At 41.0% G+C, this 18,171-nt stretch overlaps 1 protein-coding gene across 4 annotated transcripts in view; it reads right to left on the bottom strand.

The window, feature by feature from the left end:
• The window catches only part of LOC122556264 (nipped-B-like protein), a 536,293-nt gene that overhangs the window by 332,263 nt on the left and 185,859 nt on the right, over window positions 1-18,171 (bottom strand). For 3 of the 4 annotated variants that reach the window (XM_043702895.1, XM_043702901.1, XM_043702907.1), the window contains 2 exons: window positions 13,011-13,637; window positions 6,280-7,635 (listed from right to left, as the gene is read on the bottom strand). In XM_043702895.1, coding sequence (XP_043558830.1) covers window positions 6,280-7,635; window positions 13,011-13,637 — 1,983 coding nt within the window. The remainder of the gene's footprint in view (window positions 1-6,279; window positions 7,636-13,010; window positions 13,638-18,171) is intronic. The other variant, XM_043702914.1, reaches the window with a different exon arrangement.

Below are 18,171 nucleotides of genomic sequence, written 5' to 3'. Positions count from 1 at the left end.
TTTGACTGAGACAGGGTGTGGGGAGGGGAAATGAGGAAACTGGTGAAATCCGAGTTCATCCCTTGTGGTTGGAGGGTTCCTAGCCGGAAGATGAGGCGTTCTTCCTCCAACCGTCGTTTTGTTGTGGTCTGGCGATAGAGGTGTCCAAAGACCTGCATATCCTTGGTGGAGTGGGAGGGGGAATTGAAATGTTGAGCTACAGGGTGGTTGGGTTGGTTGGTCCGGGTGTCCCAGAGGAGTCAAATCCATCAAATTCAGCATCGCCTTCCTAACCTGAGATCTTCTTCCCGCCCTCTCCGCCCCCACCCCAGTCTGACCTTTCACCCTCACCTTGACCTCTTTCCACCTATCACATTTCCGACGCCCCTCCCCCAAGTCCCTCCTCCCTACCTTTTATCTTAGCCTGCTGGACAAACTTTCCTCATTCCTGAAGAAGGGCTTATGCCCGAAACGTCGATTCTCCTGTTCCCTGGATGCTGCCTGACCTGCTGCGCTCTTCCAGCAACACATTTCCAGCTCTGATCTCCAGCATCTGCAGACCTCACTTTCTCCTCAGTTTATCTTAGCCAATCCATGCCTCATACCATCAAAATAAGCTTAAGGACCCTGTCTCAGATTTAACGGTGTCCCTCTCCACCTTCATGAAGAATTCTATCATATTTTGGTCACTCTTCCCCAAAGGATTTCTCCCAACAAGGCGGCTAATTAATCGTATCTCGTTACACAACTCCTAGTCTAGGATGGTTTGCTCTCTGTTGGTTCCTCAACATATTGGTCGAGGAAATCATCCCTCATATATTCCAGGACATCCTCTTCCATCACATTGCTACCAGTTTGGTTAGTCCAGTCAACATGCAGACTGAAGTCATCTTTAATAACTGCTGCACCCTTACTGCATGCATCTCTAATTTCCTGTTTAGATACAATCCTCAACCTCGCACCACTGTATTCATCTTGGCTATCCTGTCTTCCCAACTCTGACTATCATATAACACTGGTAGGTAAAAACAATGACTGCAGATGCTGGAAACCAGATTCTGGATCAGTGGTGCTGGAAGAGCACAGTTCAGGCAGCATCCAACAAGCAGCGAAATCGATGCTTCGGGCAAAAACCCTTCATCACGGCTTTTGCCCGAAATGTCGATTTCACTGCTCGTTGGATGCTGCCTGAACTGCTGTGCTCTTCCAGCACCACTGATCCAGAATATAACACTGGTAACAATCCCGAGATTACTACCCTTGAGGTCCTACTTTTTAAACTCCAATGCCCTAAACTCAGCTAGTCAGACCTTAACTATATTGTTGATACCTTTATGCACCACAACAGCTGCCTGTTTACCCTCCCCCACCAGAATGTTCTGCAGCTGCTTGGAGACATGGTCATGGCAGATGGTGGAATTTGAATTCAATAGAAATCTGGAATTAAAAAGTCTAATGATGCCCATGAATCTATTGTCAACTGTCAGAAAAGTCCGTCTGGCTCACTAATATCCTTTATGGAATCAAGCTTCCTTCTTTACCTTGTCTGGCCTACATGTGACTCTTGACCCACAGCAATGTGTCTGACTCTTAACTACTCTGTGGGCTATTAGAGATGGCAATAAATGCTGGCCAAGCCAGTGATGCTCTCATCCAGTCTATGAGTGGGATAAAAAGTGAGAGACATTTACAACTTTCCAATCCTTAGGAATCACTCCAGAATCTGTAGAACTTTGGAAGGTCATCACGAAAACACCAACTATTCTATAGTCATCATAGTCAATCCTGTAGTCACCACCGTCAATATTCTGTGATGTAGACTTTTAGGTCCTGGGAAATTATCTACTTTCAGCCCATTAATTTCTCCAGTACAATCATCTTACCAGAATCAATGGCCTTCAACGCCTCATTGCCCCTCGCCATTTAGTTCACTGCTTCTGGGAGATTTATTGCATATTCCTCCATGAAAACAGGCACAAAATAATCATTTGGTTTTTTCCCATAATTTTTTTATTCCCCATTATAAATGCTCCTGACACTGCCTGCAGTGGACCCATATTCATTTTAGCCGAACGTTTCCTTTTTGTGTGCTCATAGAAACTTTCACAGTACTTGTTTTTTAAATCTAGTTTACACTCATAGCTTACTCTTCCTTTCCTTAACAGTTCCTTGGTTCTCCTTTGATATATTCTAAATGCCTCCCTTTCCTCAGGTTTACTGCTATTTCTGGCAACTTTATAGCCCAATAACTTTTAATCTTAACAATGAACTAGGCACAGTTCACCAACTTCTTTTGAGCTTTTGCTGTCTGAATGAATGCGCAGCTGTTTTAAATCATGTATCAGTTCTTTAAAGGATAACTACGCGCAGTAACGACTTTAATTTTTTTATTCATTCTGAGGGCATGGGTGTCACTGGCTGGCCAGTATTTATTGTCCATCCCTAATTGTCCAGAGGGCAGTTAAGATTGCTGTGGGTCTAGAGTCACACGCAGGCCAGACCAGGTAAGGATTTCAGCTTCCCTCCCTAAAGGGCAGTAGTGAACCAGATGGGTTTTGCCAACAATCATCAGTGGATTCATGGTAACATTAAATTCTTATTTCCAGATTTCTTTTTTGAAATTCAAATTCCACCATCTGCCATGGCAGGATTTGAACCCAGGTGCCCTGTACATTACAAACCTGGAAGACAGTGTTGAGTGGGGTCCCGCAGGGCTCTGTTCTTGGGCCTCTGCTCTTTTTAGTTTTTTTATAAATGACTTCGATGAGGTGGTTGAGGGGTGGGCTAGTAAATTTGCCAATGACACAAAGGTTGGAAGTGTCATCGATAGTATAGAGGGCGACTGCATGCTGCAGCGCGACAGACAGGATGCAGAGCTGGGCTGAAAAATGGCAGATGGAGTTCAACCTGGATAAATGCGAAGTGATGCATTTTGGAAGGTCGAACTCGAATGCTGAATATAGGATTAAACTCAGGATTCTTGGCAGTGTGGAGGAACAGAGGGATCTGGGTGTGCAAGTGCATTGATCCCTCGAAGTTGCCACCCAAGTGGATAGGGTTGTTAAGAAAGCATATGGTGTTTTGGCTTTCATTAACGGGGGGATCGAGTTTAAGAGCCGTGAGGTTTTACTGTAGTTCTACAAAACCCTGGTAAGACCACACTTGGAATATTGTGTCCAGTTCTGGTCACCCTACTATAGGAAAGATGTGGAGGCTTTGGAAAGGGTGCAAAGAAGGTTTACCAGGATGCTGCCTGGACTGGAGGGTTTGCCTTATGACGAAAGGTTGACTAAGCCTGGACTTTTCTCTCTGGAGGGGAGGAGGAAGAGAGGAGACCCGATTGAGGTGTACAAAATAATGAGAGGAATAGATACAGTCAATAGCCAGAGACTTTTCCCCAGGGCAGGATTGACTGGCACAAGAAGTCACAGTTTGAACATATTAGGTAGGTAGGTATAAAGGAGACATCAGAGGTAGGTTCTTTATGCAGAGAGTTGTGAATGCACGAAATACATTGCCAGCTGTGATGGTGGAAGTGAAGTCATTGGGGACATTTAAGCGACTGCTGGACATGCACATGGATAGCAGTGAGTTGAGGGGTGCATAGGTTAAGTTACTATATTTTATATTAGGATTAAGACTCGACACAGCATAGTTGGCCGAAGGGCCTGTTCTGTGCTGTACTTTTCTATGTTCTATTACTTGGGTCTCTGAATTAACAAGTCTAGTAATAATGCCACTAGGCCATCGCCTCCCCGTATATTTGTGAAGAAATGTATTTTCCCAATTAGATAAAGCAAGGTTAAAGAGCTGAATGGCCTACCCTTGGCCCTTATTGTGAGGTATTCAAGCAGACATTAGATGGCTTTTTTGAATAGCAATGGTGTGTAGGGGTAAGGGGAAAAGTCAGGGGATTGACATGAGATATTCGAACCAGATTAGATAATACAACCAGTGCAGACACACTAGATAGAATGACCTCTTTTACACTGTAGTAACTCTGTGATTCTGTCATCTTTTTGTTCATAATAGAAGCATACAATAGATGGAATCCAACAATGAGTAAAAGTGATGCCTTTTTTGTCGAAAAATCGCAAGGATCCAAGTCAAATGGCCTAATTTTAAGAGGGTATTTTTAGGGAGTGTTCTGCAATAACAGACATATCTGGGATGTACATGCAAAAACGTTTTTGAAGGCAACTGAACAGATCACCAAAACAACTAATACACACTTTGAATTCTATACTCCATAAATAAAAACCGAGCTAACAAAACATTAACTTATGCTAAAGCTACTGCTGGAATTGAGTAAATACTGGATATCACATTTTAAAGAAAGACAAAGGTCTGGATAAAGTTTAGACATGATTTACTGGAATGGATTGACCAGTTCCAGCCATTGTCTTGTCATTCAGTATGACAATCTCAAAAAATCATACCGTCTATGAAAAAAACGAAGACTGTGAATGTTGAAAATCAAAATTGTCAGAAAAACGCAACAGGTCTGATAGCATTTATGGGGAGAAACTGGAATTAACATTGCAAGTCCTGTGACCCTTGTTTGGAACTAATTGTGGTTGAGAAAAGATTAGTAAAAATACTAAAGAATGGGGGGGGGGGGGGGGGTGAAGGAGGAGGAGTGGGAAGGAATAATCAATAAATGGAAATGGAGCCGAGAGAGTGTCAAAAAAACACATTGGGCAAACAAAGAAATGGGTTATATCAAATAAAAAAAAAAATCAAAGAACTGCAGATGCTGGAAAACAAAAAAAAATTGGTGAAAAAACTCAGGTTTGGCAACATAGTAGACAGAAGCCTAATTAACATTTCAGTGACCCTTATACAGACAGGATTAGGTAATAGCCATATAGAATTAGAATTCCTACAGTGTGGAGGTCCACATCAACCCTCCAAAGAGTAACCCTCCCAGACCCATTCCCCTATTACTCTACAATGCCCCCTGACTAACGTGCCTAACCTACACATCCCTGAACACTATGCGCAATTTAGCATAGTCAATTCACCTAACCTGCATGTCTTTGGTCTGTGGGACGAAACCAGAGCACCCGGAGGAAACCCATGCAGACACGGGGAGAACGTGCAAATTCCACACAGACAGTTGCCAGAGGCTGGAATCAAACCCGGGTCCCTGGCACTATGAGTCAACAGTGCTAACCACTGAACCGCCCTCTGTGGCGCCTACAGTCTGGTCTGCCCCTATCACGTGCATGGGTGAGAGATTACAGTTTCATAGATACACTGGACAATGAAATTTCTCTCCTTAGACCAGAGAAAACTAAGAAATTAGGAGATGCTCAAAAATCATGAATCATAGAGTAATAAAGATGTACAGCATGGCTGTCCATGCCGACCAGATATCCCAACCCAATCTAGTCCCACCTGCCAGCACCCGGTCCATATCCCTCCAAACCCTTCCTACTCATATACCCATCCAAATGCCTCTTAAATGTTGCAATTGTACCAGCCTCCACCATTTCCTTTGGCAGTTCATTCCATACACATACCACCATTTGTGTCAAACGTTGCCCCTTAGTCTCTCATATCTTTCCCCTCTCACCCTAAACCTATGCCCCCACCTCAGCGAAAAGACTTTGCCTATTTACCCTATCCATGCCCCTCAATTTTGTAAACCTCTATAAGGTCACCCCTCAGCCTCCAACGCTCCAGGGAAAACAGCCCCAGCCTGTTCAGCCTCTCCCTATAGCTCAAATCCTCCAACTCTGGCAACATCCTTGTAAATCTTTTCTGAACCCTTTCAAGTTTCACAACATCTTTCCGATAGGAAGGAGACCAGAATTGCACGCAATATTCCAACAGTGGCCTAACCAATTCCTGTACAGCCACAACATGACCTCCCAACTCCTGTACTCAATACTCTGACCAATAAAGGAAAGCATACCAAACGCCTTCTTCACTATCCTATCTACCTGCGACTCCACTTTCAAGGAGCTATGAACCTGCACTCCAAGGTCTCTTTGTTCAGCAACATTCCCTAGAACCTTACCATTAATTGTATAAGTCCTACTAAGATTTGCTTTCCCAAAGTGCAGCACCTCACATTTATCTTAATTAAACTCCATCTGCCACTTCTCAGCCCATTGGTTTTTCTATAGACTGCTATACTAGTATTGAGCCTCTGGGTGTTTCTGTATTACTCAGGATGAGATGCATTGGAGATCAAATATACCCTTACAAATAACTTTGGAAATAAACAAGTTATGCATAAAACTTGAAAAGACCTCATTTCAAATAAACAGACAAAAAACGTAGCATTAGTACCTTTAGTTGGCTTGGAGGGCAACCGGCTCTTAGATTTGCTGGAACTTCTTGATGCATTTTTGTCCTCATTGTCCTTGATAAATTTCTGCACTTCATCAAAGGGCAACTTATGAAGAACCACAACAGGTTTAATTACTTTCTTCAGGTCCTCCACTAGATCCATCTTTTCAACTTTCAACTTTAATTCATTTTTATCCATTGACTTTCTCAATTCCTTCTGCTCGTTACAAACATTACCATCTTTATCGCGCTTAATTTTTGGAATTACGAAGTTTTTTAGTGCATTGGACCTTCCTCCCCCCAGTAGATAGCTGGGGAACTTTTCTTTATCAGTAAGTGGGTTGAGAGTCTCTGGTTTCACTTTGCTCCCCTCCGATCTTCGTTCATCTCTGTCTTTACTGCTCAATGATCCAGATGAAATATCTGATCTTCTACTCTGTTTCAATGCAGTTCGATCTTTCATTTCAGATTTTATTTTACCAGACTCTCTGTTATCCTGTTTGACCCTTGGGCTTTCTGATCTCAACCGATGTTCTTCTGATGAATGCCGCTCACTTCGGTCACCGCGATCTCCTCGATCCCCCGAATCAGAACGTGCTTTTTTTTCTACTTTCACTGATCTTGAACAGTCTGTCTGGTTATTTTTAGGAGTCTCATTTCGAGGCAGTTTACAATCAGATTCACTTTTGATTAATTTTGGGGTATCTGGTCTCCTGACCTTTGATGTGTCTATTTTTCCTCGGTCGGAGTCATTTTTCTCAACTGACTTCTGTTTCTGGGTTTCCTGATTCAGCTCTCGCTTATCTTTGGAAGTATCTGAACTCTGTCGCCCCTCATGGCGTGGCTTTGGTGTTTCTGATCGACTCTCAGCTTTCATTCTTGTATGCTCAGATTTACCCTCATGCTTGTGTTTAGATATTTCGAGTCTCTTTTCTGGAGTTACTTTAACCACATCACGCCTGTTGTCATGCTTTCCCTTCGGTGTCTCAGGTTGGCTCTCACTTTTCTGTTTTGGAGTTTCTGGTCTTGGTTTGATCACATCAGGCCTACTGTTGTCCTTTTGCCCTTCATTTTCAGATTTTTTCCGGGAAATATCTGGGTGATTTTCCGGCTTAGGCTTTAATATTCCCAATGTATCATCTTGCCGTGTTGACAACAATTCAGTACCCTGCCGTGCTAACTCCAAAGACTTTTTCACACTTTCGGAATCTAAAGGAAGGGCTGACTGTCCATCAGTTCTTCCTGCATGTTGTAGATCAATACTGACCAAGAGGGCAGGTCTGTTCGCACCACCCCCACCTCCTCCAGCAGTCTCTTGAGGAAATGAGTCTTGTTTCCGTTTCTTTAAGGGTTTGTCTGAAACAAAGAAGACATTGAATATCACTTATCACGTACTTGCACAAAGTAAAATGCTATCTCAAGACAAAGCAACGGGTCAGCGAGAAAATGAACTACTCCAGATGTTGGCTAACAAGTGGCTTGCATTAGTTACACATCACATTTGAAGAACTGTGTTCCATTCCAATCATAAATGGTAGTAGAAACAAGTATTATACAAAGGATTAATGATGATAGGCTTAGTGTCTTTTTCTCTTGAGTTTACAACCTTTGGATAATATGACAACATACAACCCTAGCACTGCAATCACTGATATGAACCACGCAAGCAACTAAGGTATTTGTTATAGAAAATAACTTTTAATCTACACAGCAAAATAAGAGACCAAATGTATCTCCTAAAGGACTAAAAATCCAGGAAAGCATTGTATAAATCAATGGAATTTATAGGTTTATGCCACTAAGTGCAAAGCTCTTGCTGCATGCCTTAAAATTAAAGCTGCACAATGAAATACCATGGTTAGACAGCACCCAGTCTACAACCCTTTTCTTGAAAGTCTATGCTAATTAAGTCCATAAGTAATACTTACTCCTTCATTGCATACATTGCATGTATGCATATGTGTAAGTATCTGTACAGAGATTCTTCATGCAAAGTCAGATACAGTTGGATGACACTAGGGCAACAATTCTAGTAAGAATGGTCGACACGGAGATTTCACAACACTAGAACAACCAGCGCACGCAAGTTTCACGTTTGTGTTATAATCTTTTACAGAAGGGTTTCAGTGAAGCATAATTATAGTCAGAGACAAAGCCCCAAGCAGAAGAGAAGTGAAATACAGATTTAGTCATTGTAAATTCAATATAAAGCACTTTTTTTTAAACTGAGCAACATACAATTTAATGGTCAGTCACTTGTGTGGAAATAAAGGCTTGTGAAGCCCATCAATATTTAAACGTCTTGACTGAAATACATTTCATAAAGCTCACTGATATTCATTCACAGAGACTGTCTCTATTGACAAATGCCACCTGTGTCTGTTTAATGACCCATGCTAACAGACAGTGCAGGCATGACTGACTGAATAGATTCTTTCCGCACTTTGACAATTATGATTAAAATTCTTTACAAAGGCAGCCGCCAATTCAAATACAGCAAATTTCTAATGGCAAAATAATACCACAATATTTTTGTTAACCTGAAACCTTATGACTCAGAGGTGAAAGTGCTATCAATTGAATCATAGCTGGCATGATTAATATCAAGCACTACCCCTGCCTTTGTTAAATCAGATACAGAAGCAGAATCAAGCTAAGAAATTAGAACAGAGGCCATTCAGACCCTCAAGCATGTTCTGTAATTCAACACGATAAAGGCTGATTTTCTGCTTTACCTTCACTTCTCCACCAACTCTCCACATCTTTCAGAGAGAAGAAATTTCTCATCTCAGTGCTAAATGATCAACAGCCCTTATCCTGAAACTCAGCACCAGCTTCTAGATTCTCGAGCTAAGGAAAACAGCCTGCGTCTACCCTACCAAGACTGTTCAGAATCTTGCCCATTTCTATATGAGCACTTGTCGTTCTTTGACAGTCCAGAGAACATAGCTTCAATTTACTCAGACCACATTTGAAGTGTTACGTTCAGTTCTGGGCATCTTTATTTCAGACAGGATGTCAAAGATTAGAAAAGTGATTTGGTAGAATTTTTATTCACTTGTGGGCATTGCTGGCTGGCCAGCATTTATCCCTAGTTGGACTTGAGAAGGTGCTAATGAGCTGTCTTCTTGAACCATTGCAGTCCATATGCTGTAGGTTGACCCACAATGCCCTTAGGGAGAGAATTTCAGGATTTTGATTCCAACAATGGTGAAGAAATGGCGATATATTTCCAAGTCAGGATGGTGAGTGGCTTAGAGGGAAACTTGTAGGTGGGCGGTGTTCCCATGTATCTGCTGCCTTTTGACCAGATTTGGAAGGCGCTGTCTAAGGGTCCTGGGTGAATTTCTGCAGTGTATCTTTTGGAACATTCACACTGTTGCTACAGAGTGTCAGAGGAGGGGAGAGTGGATATTTCTGGATCTGCATTGTGTCAAGCTTCTTGAGAATGATACTAGGAACCAGAGATTTTTGATAAAAGGAAAGATTAGAGTAATTGGGCTCATGGTCTTTGCAGCAGAGAAGATTCAAAGATCACTTTATTGAGATCATAGTCATACTGCACAAAACGGACTGTTTGGTCCAATGTTTCCCAAATGAAATAAGTTCCACTTGCCAGTGTTTTGCCCATATCCCTCTAAAGCTTTTCTATTCATGTATACCTATTCAAATGTTTTTTAGATTTTGTACCTGGACCTACAGCTACCACTTCCTCTGGCAGTTTATTCCACATTCAAAGCACCACGTGAAAAAGTTGCCCCTTGGGTCCTTTTAAATTTTTCTCCTCTCACCTTAAAAATACAATCCCTAGTTTTGAACTCTCCTACTTAAGGGAGAAAGTGAGGTCTGCAGATGCTGGAAATCAGAGTAGAGTGCATGGTGCTGGAAAAACACAGGTCAGGCAGCATCCAAGAAGCAGGAGAATCAACATTTCAGCCATAAGCCCTTCATCAGGAATTACTTAATGGAAAAGACCTTTACTACTCACCTTATCTAAGATTCTCATGATTTTTCTAAATCTCTCTAATGCCACCCCTCACCTTCCTAGTCTATCCAGCATCTCCTCAAAACTCAAACCCTCCAGTCTTAGCAAAAATTATGAACAGTTTTGAGAGAGTAAAGCAGGATGCTCTGTTTCCATTAGTTGCTATTGTAACTAGGGATCACAATCACAAGATGGTCAGCAAGAGAACTAGCAGCAAGGTGAAGAAAAATCTTCTTTAGAGTTGATAGGATTTGGAATGCACTGCCTGGGAGAGTGGTGGAGTTGGATTCTATAAGAGGCTTCTAAACAGAGCTGAATATATATTTGCAAGGTGATGAATTTAGAGGGTTGGGGGATAGGGCTGGAAAACGGGACTAGCTGAGTAGCTCTTTCAGGTCGAATGGACTCTTCTTTACTGAAAAATTCCATAGTTTTATATCCTGCTGTAAATAGGGAGTCCAAACCTGCACACCAAAGTCTGATTTGAGCTCAAACTTCTTTTTACATGTGCTCCATCCCTTGGCAATAAAATCCAAATGGTACATACCTTCTTAAATACAGGCTGTAGAAACAAAATAGAAAGAGCATGCCATTCAGTTCTTCAAGGCCGCTCAATCATTCAACATGATCATGGTTGATCATCCAACTCTGTATCCTGCACCTGCTTTCTCACCATATCCTTTAGACCTATGAACGATACCTATTGCCTTCTTGAAAACATTTAATATTTTGGCCTCAACCACTTTGTGGCTGAAAATTCTACAGGCACACCAATCTCTGGGTGAATATTTCTTTTCATCTCAGCCCTAAAAGGCCTACCCTGTCCTATATTGAAAGTGTGACGCCCTGGTTCTGGACTCCCCAGTCATCTGTGCTCCATTTATCTTGCCTTGTTAGAATGTAATAAGGCTCTATAATGAGATTCCCACCCTTCCTCACTCTTCTAAACTCAGAGTATACTTCTAACCAATCCAGTCACTCTTTATATCTCAGTCTTGCCATCCAGAAATTGGTCCAGTAAACCTTTGTTGCACTCCCTCCATAGTCATCACATCCGTCCTCAGGTAAAGAAACCAAAATGCACACAATACCCAGACGTGGTGACACCAAGGCAATGTACAATTGTAGTAAGTCATTGCTGCCCCTGTACTCAAATCCTCATGGTATGAAAACTGACATGCCATTTGCCACCTTCACCTGTACTTTGAGGGGACAATTTCACTTTGCAGTAACCCATTAACAGGAGCAATTTTGAGGAGAGAATCAGATTAGTTTTAAGGATAATTTTGTGTTATGATCTATCAAGATGTAAAGTAAGTCCTCAAACAAAGGTTTTCAAATACTCATGACTATTCAGTTCCATCAATATTGTTTTCTCCCTTCTGATAGGGCAGATAAGAAACTGAAGCTAAAGTCTGAATCTCAAACATTTATGCTCAAGATATCAACCAGCTAAACTATCAGTCCTGTTTTGGCTTAGTAATGTCTCGTAAAGAATTTAGAGCTCTGTTTTATCACAATTCAGCAGCTGTCAATTGGACTTTAAAAATTAGGCAAACTAAAAATGACCAGAGTTCTGAAATCAATCTAAAGACAATTAAATCACCTTTCAAAAAGCTGTCAAAGATTCATAACACAATACATTCCACCTAATTTACATGCAAGGGATAAATTGTTTTGGAAAAAAAACCATTAACAGCAATATTAAGTTTGCACTGAATAGAGGACTAAGAGGACTGGATTTGAAACAGACTTAATTGTCTGAATCCAAGCAATCATAAGTATAGAGTAGAAATGCTTATTCCCTAGCAAATCTAGGAATAAAAAGATCAAGTGAAGCACAGAACACTAGAAGAATACCCAACTATGGACATAATTCTTGGCACAAATTATTTCACTCGTTTGTTTCAAGATCAGCGCAGTTTGTATAGAAGTGGTCAAGAACCACCAAGAACGAAGCCAGCAGATAAAGTTCAAATTGAGTTACAACTCTTTATCCAAATAACACCTCTTGTGTTTTGAATGCATGAATCCTAGGTGTTAGACATTGTTGCACTATGCTACAAACTCTAACTCTTAGCAAACAGCAGAGTGGGCAAGAATGCATGGAAGTAATAGATTCCTGCTACTTAGCATGATGCGTTCTGCGAGACAATACAGAAGAGCCAAAACACTGCTTTCCATCAGCTGTTTGCAATATGCCATAAATTTTTATAGAAAGTAGCAGACCTATACTCCAAACTTTGCTCTAAGTGCCTCTAAAATATGACTTAATTGTCGACATTCAGCTCTGTTCTGCAAAGAGGAATAGTCCTTTGACAAATGTTAAGTATAAAATTCAATCATCTCGAAGAAGTCAGACACTTTCAAAATATAGATAATTACTTATATTTTTAAAAAGTTCCAGTGATTTAATCATAATACTGCATTTGCAAGCATTAAATTCACATTATGCATTTCTTAATTATTGCCAATCCAATTCAAGAAGACTGAACATCTATTTGACCTGTGGAAGGCTTCTCAAAGCAACTAGGAACTGTATTCTGTCTCAAAGCAGAAGGAGAACCTCCAAGCAGATGCTGCAGTAAGAAAGATGACAATTTTCTTGACAACCTTCTCCACAATTGGTGAGTGAAACTTTGAGGGTGGAAAACTTGAAAAAACGGGAGTAGAGGCAAAAGGAGCTTTAAAGCTAATTTTCCCTTATAAACTTCACAAGATTCTCTTTCACACATCAAAATCTCACCTTTATCCTGTACCTCCTTGGAACATCTCTCTCTCTCCATGGCAGACTCTCGTTCTATCCGTTCAATTTCTGCTAAAGCATCCAACTCTACCTCATCGTATGGTGTCATTGTCTGTTGTTGTGATTGTTGCTGTGATTGTTGCTGTAGTGGTTGTGCCTGTGCTGTTTTCACTGTTCCAATTGCATTGTTCTGTTGTAAGACTGTGACCTGCTGTGCTTGAAGGAAGGCCTGCTCCTGTTGAGGCACACATTGAGCAGAAACATTCAATGAGCCATGAATATCATTATGAGTCCCTGGCTGTTTTGCAGTCTGTTCTGGGAATTGAATATTGTTCAATTCTGCCTCATTTTCTGCACTGCTGTCCATGTTTGGGAGCATGTCATCCTGCTGATCTCGAACCCGAGTCAGCCTCAAAGTGAGTTTTGTACAGTCTTTAGATGGAGAGCTGACAATGTCATACATAGCAGTCTTATCTGCCTGTTCCTTTTCCTCCTTGGTGAGCTTAGCCTTTTTAATTTTCTTCTTGCTTCCCATCCTGTCTGGGGAGTCCAGCAGAATATCAGGTGGGGCATCTCTGGGAGAGGTGTAAGGAGGCGGCGACTGCAAGATCAGAGGCGGCCTGGATGCTGTCAGCACAAAAAAGGTAGAGTTCAAATCTAGTGCATGGACTGCACGGTACAAAACTTCTAAACAGTATTTTAACTTGATGAATAATTGTCACTGCACCATCTAATAGTTTAACAAGTATGATTCTGCATACTCCCAGTGATAAACATACCAAGATTTAAAAAAAAAATCCTAGTAACAATCAGTCATCCCTGCTGGCAATCTGAGCATCTATCCTATTAAATGTCAAAGTCAAGGTGACACTACAATGAAAATGATCACAGAAATAAAAATGATGAAAGAAAAGGTTATTCTTCAAAATAACCTTCCAGAGATTTGTGCCTAACCAGATGAACAAGGACAATGTCAGTGGGTGCCTCCTTCCATATACTGATCCTGCCAAATGTACTTTAGAATATCAGGCCTTTTGAAGGGAAACATGATCTGTGACTAGCTGACCTGGATGATCCATTTGCAATATCCTGCTCCTCAAGGGAACTTTTACCAAGAGCATTGGCAAGATTCACCAAATAAAAGTGGTGCTGTGAAGTGGCAACATGAGTGAAAAAAGCTGATGAGAACATCAAGAGAAGTGAAGGAGGTTGTAACTAGTAGACCAGATGTGTGAAGCGATACATTTAATTTCATCCTTCTTGGTTGCAAAGACAGGATTCCCAAAGTATAATGACAATCAGCTTTAATGAAGAAAAAACCCTGAACAGGGACCAAGTTCGCTTTCCAGAATACCACAGTGAATACTGAATTTCTAAAGTGCAGGTCTAGTTCTAATCAAAGTCTGCTCTTTGTAACATTTCTATTTCAATTCTCACATGTTTGCAGCTCAATTATCACTTACAAGCAAATCCTCACACACATACACATACGAGAGTATTGAACAAAAGACATAAAAGTGTAAAGGTGGAAAAAGTATTAAAAAACACATTGTTGAATATATTTAGCATAAGTAGTAACTTTAAGGATTCAGTTATGATTCTGTTGAGATTTAAAAAAGTACATCCTTTAAAAAGCTAGAAGTGCCAACCAACCCTTTCTTACAGCCCACAAAGATCACTCCATAGTTTTGCCTCAGGTCAAACACTTATGTAATTTCAATGCTGAAAGCAAGAAGCACAGAAATTCATTCATATGAATCATTTTAAAGGGCGCATCCAAGTGATTCACTAACTTGTGTCCAGTTACTAAGAAACTTAATTCCTTTCAACAAGAAAGCATTGGAATTCCAAGTGCCTGAGGTTTCATAGAAATCACAGAAACCCATTCAGCCCCATTAAATCCACACTGATCCTCTGAAGAACATCTCACCCAGATATCCCCTTACCCTATCTGAAACCCTGCATTTCCCATAGCTAATCCACCTATCCTATATAACCCTGGACACTATGGGCAGTTTAGCATGGTTAATCCACCTAACCTGTACATTTTTGGACTGTAGGAAGAAACCAGAGCATCTGGAGGAAACCCACAGAGACATGGGGAGAACATTCAAACTCTACACACAGTCGCCAAAGGGTGGAATTGAACTCAGGTCTCTAGCACTGAGGGGCAAGCAGTGCAATCACTGAGCCACCCTGCCACCCTAATGGCACTCCATTATCCAAAATCGAAGATGATGGCAAACTAGATTCGTGCTAAGTTGAAATGGCTTCACAAATTCACCTTGGATAAAGTTAATTATACTGAAAATCAATTACTGATCTGTATCAAGACAGCATCAGATGTCTTACAGAACAAGGCAATTAGAAATATCGTCCTCAATTATGCTTGAAGTAAACAGCTCAGCAATTTCAGAGGGCTTGAAGAGTTAACTATCTGGACATACATATTCAGACCAAGTTAGCATTCCAGATTTTCTTCCTTAAAAGGACATTACTGAAACAGAAAAACTCAAAAAAGGGAACAGGAGTAGGCTATTTGGTCTGAGACTGCTCTGCCATTTAACACTATCATGGCTGATCATCCAAATGAATATCCTGATCCAAATGAATATCCTGATCCCAATTTCACCCAGTACCCTTTGATTCCTTTAGCCATAAAAAAAGTTCTTATAACAATTGTTGGTAAATTTCCAGTCAAGAAACTTGCTGTCAATTTCAGTTTTACTAACTGAATTTAAATTTCACCAGCTGCTGTGGCTAGTTTTGAATCCCAGATCACCAGTCAAATGGTGACAGCACAGAAAGGAGACAAGAACAGAGCACCACAAACTTATCCCAGCAGCTGCAATGAAATTACAATGTTGAACAACTGGGATTCAACAATCAGCTCAGATCACAAATAGACTGTTATTGGATACAATACATTATATGGAGTACTAGTTCTTGCCACAAGTGACACAAGCATACTTGCAGGCTTCACTGTCTGTTGGCAAACTCTAAGTTAAAATGAGAGCTATAAAATAAGAGTAGGCCAGTATGTCCATTTATCTTGATTATCCATTTAAGATGATCACAGCAGATTCGATTACGACATGAACTTCATTTTCCTACTTGCCTCAAATAACACTCATTCACTTGATCAAAATTCTCTCATTCAACCTCCACCAAAATTCTTTTCTCCAGAGAGCAAAGGCTAATGAGGTCGAGAAAGAATTACACCTCATTTACATCTTCAGTAGGATTCCTCCTTGGCCAAGACTGTGGCCACATTTCTCTATTTCCTGAGAGAAAGCAGAAAAGTATCCAAGCTTGGATTGGTTTTTGGGGCTAGCTGTTGACAACTGTGGACATACTGTATATACAGTTGTGTCCAGAAACAATTTTGAAAAATAATTTCTTCATCCATGTCAGTATTTATTGCCTACCCCCTTATTATTGAGGGGGCAGTTAAGAACGAACCACAGTGCTATCGGTCTGGAGTTATATTTTGGTCTCACTACTTTCTATGGTAGAGAATTCCAGAAGCTCGGCACTCTTTGGGTGAAGATAATCCTAAATAGCCTACCCTGCATCTTAGACTACAATCACTATTCATCAGGATCAGAAGGCAGATTTCCGTAAAAGACAGTAGTGAACCAGATGGATTTTTACAACAACCAATAAAGGTTACATGGTCGCATTTAGATTAGCTTTTTATTCCAATTCTTTTTATTGAATTTAAATTTCACCATCCGCCGTGGTGCAATTTGAAATCATATTACCAGAACATTAAAACTAAAGCACAGACCACAAACACTGGAGATCTGACATAAACTAAGTGCTGGACAAATTAAGCAGTTCTGGCAATATCTGTGGAGAAAGAGACAAAGTTAATACTTTGAGTCAAATATGATTTCTTTTACAATGAAGGACCCTGGAACGTGGCAGTTTACATATAGGGGAGTGGGATTAAATTGATCAGATGGAAAAGGTGCCCCAGAACAAAAGCTAAAGGGAGAGCCAATAATATTCGAGAAACAATATAAATAGAATAGGTGAAAATATGTTAATATCTCTGCAAATCTATACAGCCAAACAATTTGAGTCCTGAAACTGCAATGTGCCTAAGCAGAAATTTACTGCTCACATTGTGGCCTCCTCCACACAAATGAGATACCAAATGCAGGCAGGGTGAATTCTTCAAAACACCTCTGCTGCATCCACAGAACTGACATAGAACAAAGGACATTACAGCGCAGTACAAGCCCCTTCAGCCCTCGATGTTACACCGACCTGTCATACCAATCTGAAGCCCATCTAACCTACACTATTCCATGTACGTCCATATGCATGTCCAATGACGACTTAAATGCACTTAAAGTTGGCCAATCTACTACCGTTGCAGGCAAAGCATTCCATACCCTTTCTACTCTGAGTAAAGAAACTACCTCTGACATCTGTCCTATACCTATCACCCCTCGATTTAAAGCTATGCCCCCTCGTGCTCGCCGTCACCATTCTTGGAAAAAGGCTCTCCCTGTCCACCCTATCTAACCCTCTGATTATCTTATATGTCTCTATTAAGTCACCTCGCAACCTTCTTCTCTCTAACAAAAATAGCCTCAAGTCCCTCAGCCTTTCCTTGCTAAGACCTTCCCTCCATATCAGGCAATATCCTCGTAAATCTCCTCTGCACCCTTTCCAAAGCTTCCACATCCTTCTTATAATGCGGTGACCAGAACTGTACACAATACTCCAAGTGCAGCCACATTAGAGTTTTGTACAGCTGTAGCATAACCTCACGGATCCGGAACTCGATTCCTCTATTAATAAAAGCCAAAACACTGTATGCCTTTTTAACAACAGAAGGACAAATGTTCGGCACAACATCGTGGGCCGAAGGGCCTGTTCTGTGCTGCATTGTTCTATGTTCTAACCCTTTCAACCTGGGTGACAACTTTCAAGGATCTGTGTACCTGGACACCAATATCTCTCTGCTCACCTACATTTCCAAGAATCTTATCATTAGCCCAGTACTTTGCATTCCGATTACTCCGACCAAAGTGAATCACCTCACACTTGTCCGCATTAAAATCCATTTGCCACCTCTCAGCCCAGCTCTGCAGCTTATCTATGTCTCTCTGTAACCTACAACATCCTTCGTCACTATCCACAACTC

The sequence above is a fragment of the Chiloscyllium plagiosum genome, chromosome 2 (genome assembly GCF_004010195.1).
Source record: "Chiloscyllium plagiosum isolate BGI_BamShark_2017 chromosome 2, ASM401019v2, whole genome shotgun sequence".
NCBI classification, from domain to species: Eukaryota; Metazoa; Chordata; class Chondrichthyes; order Orectolobiformes; family Hemiscylliidae; genus Chiloscyllium; species Chiloscyllium plagiosum.
The sequence above is the reverse complement of the archived record's forward strand: the minus strand, read 5'-3'. Positions and strand labels throughout refer to the sequence as shown.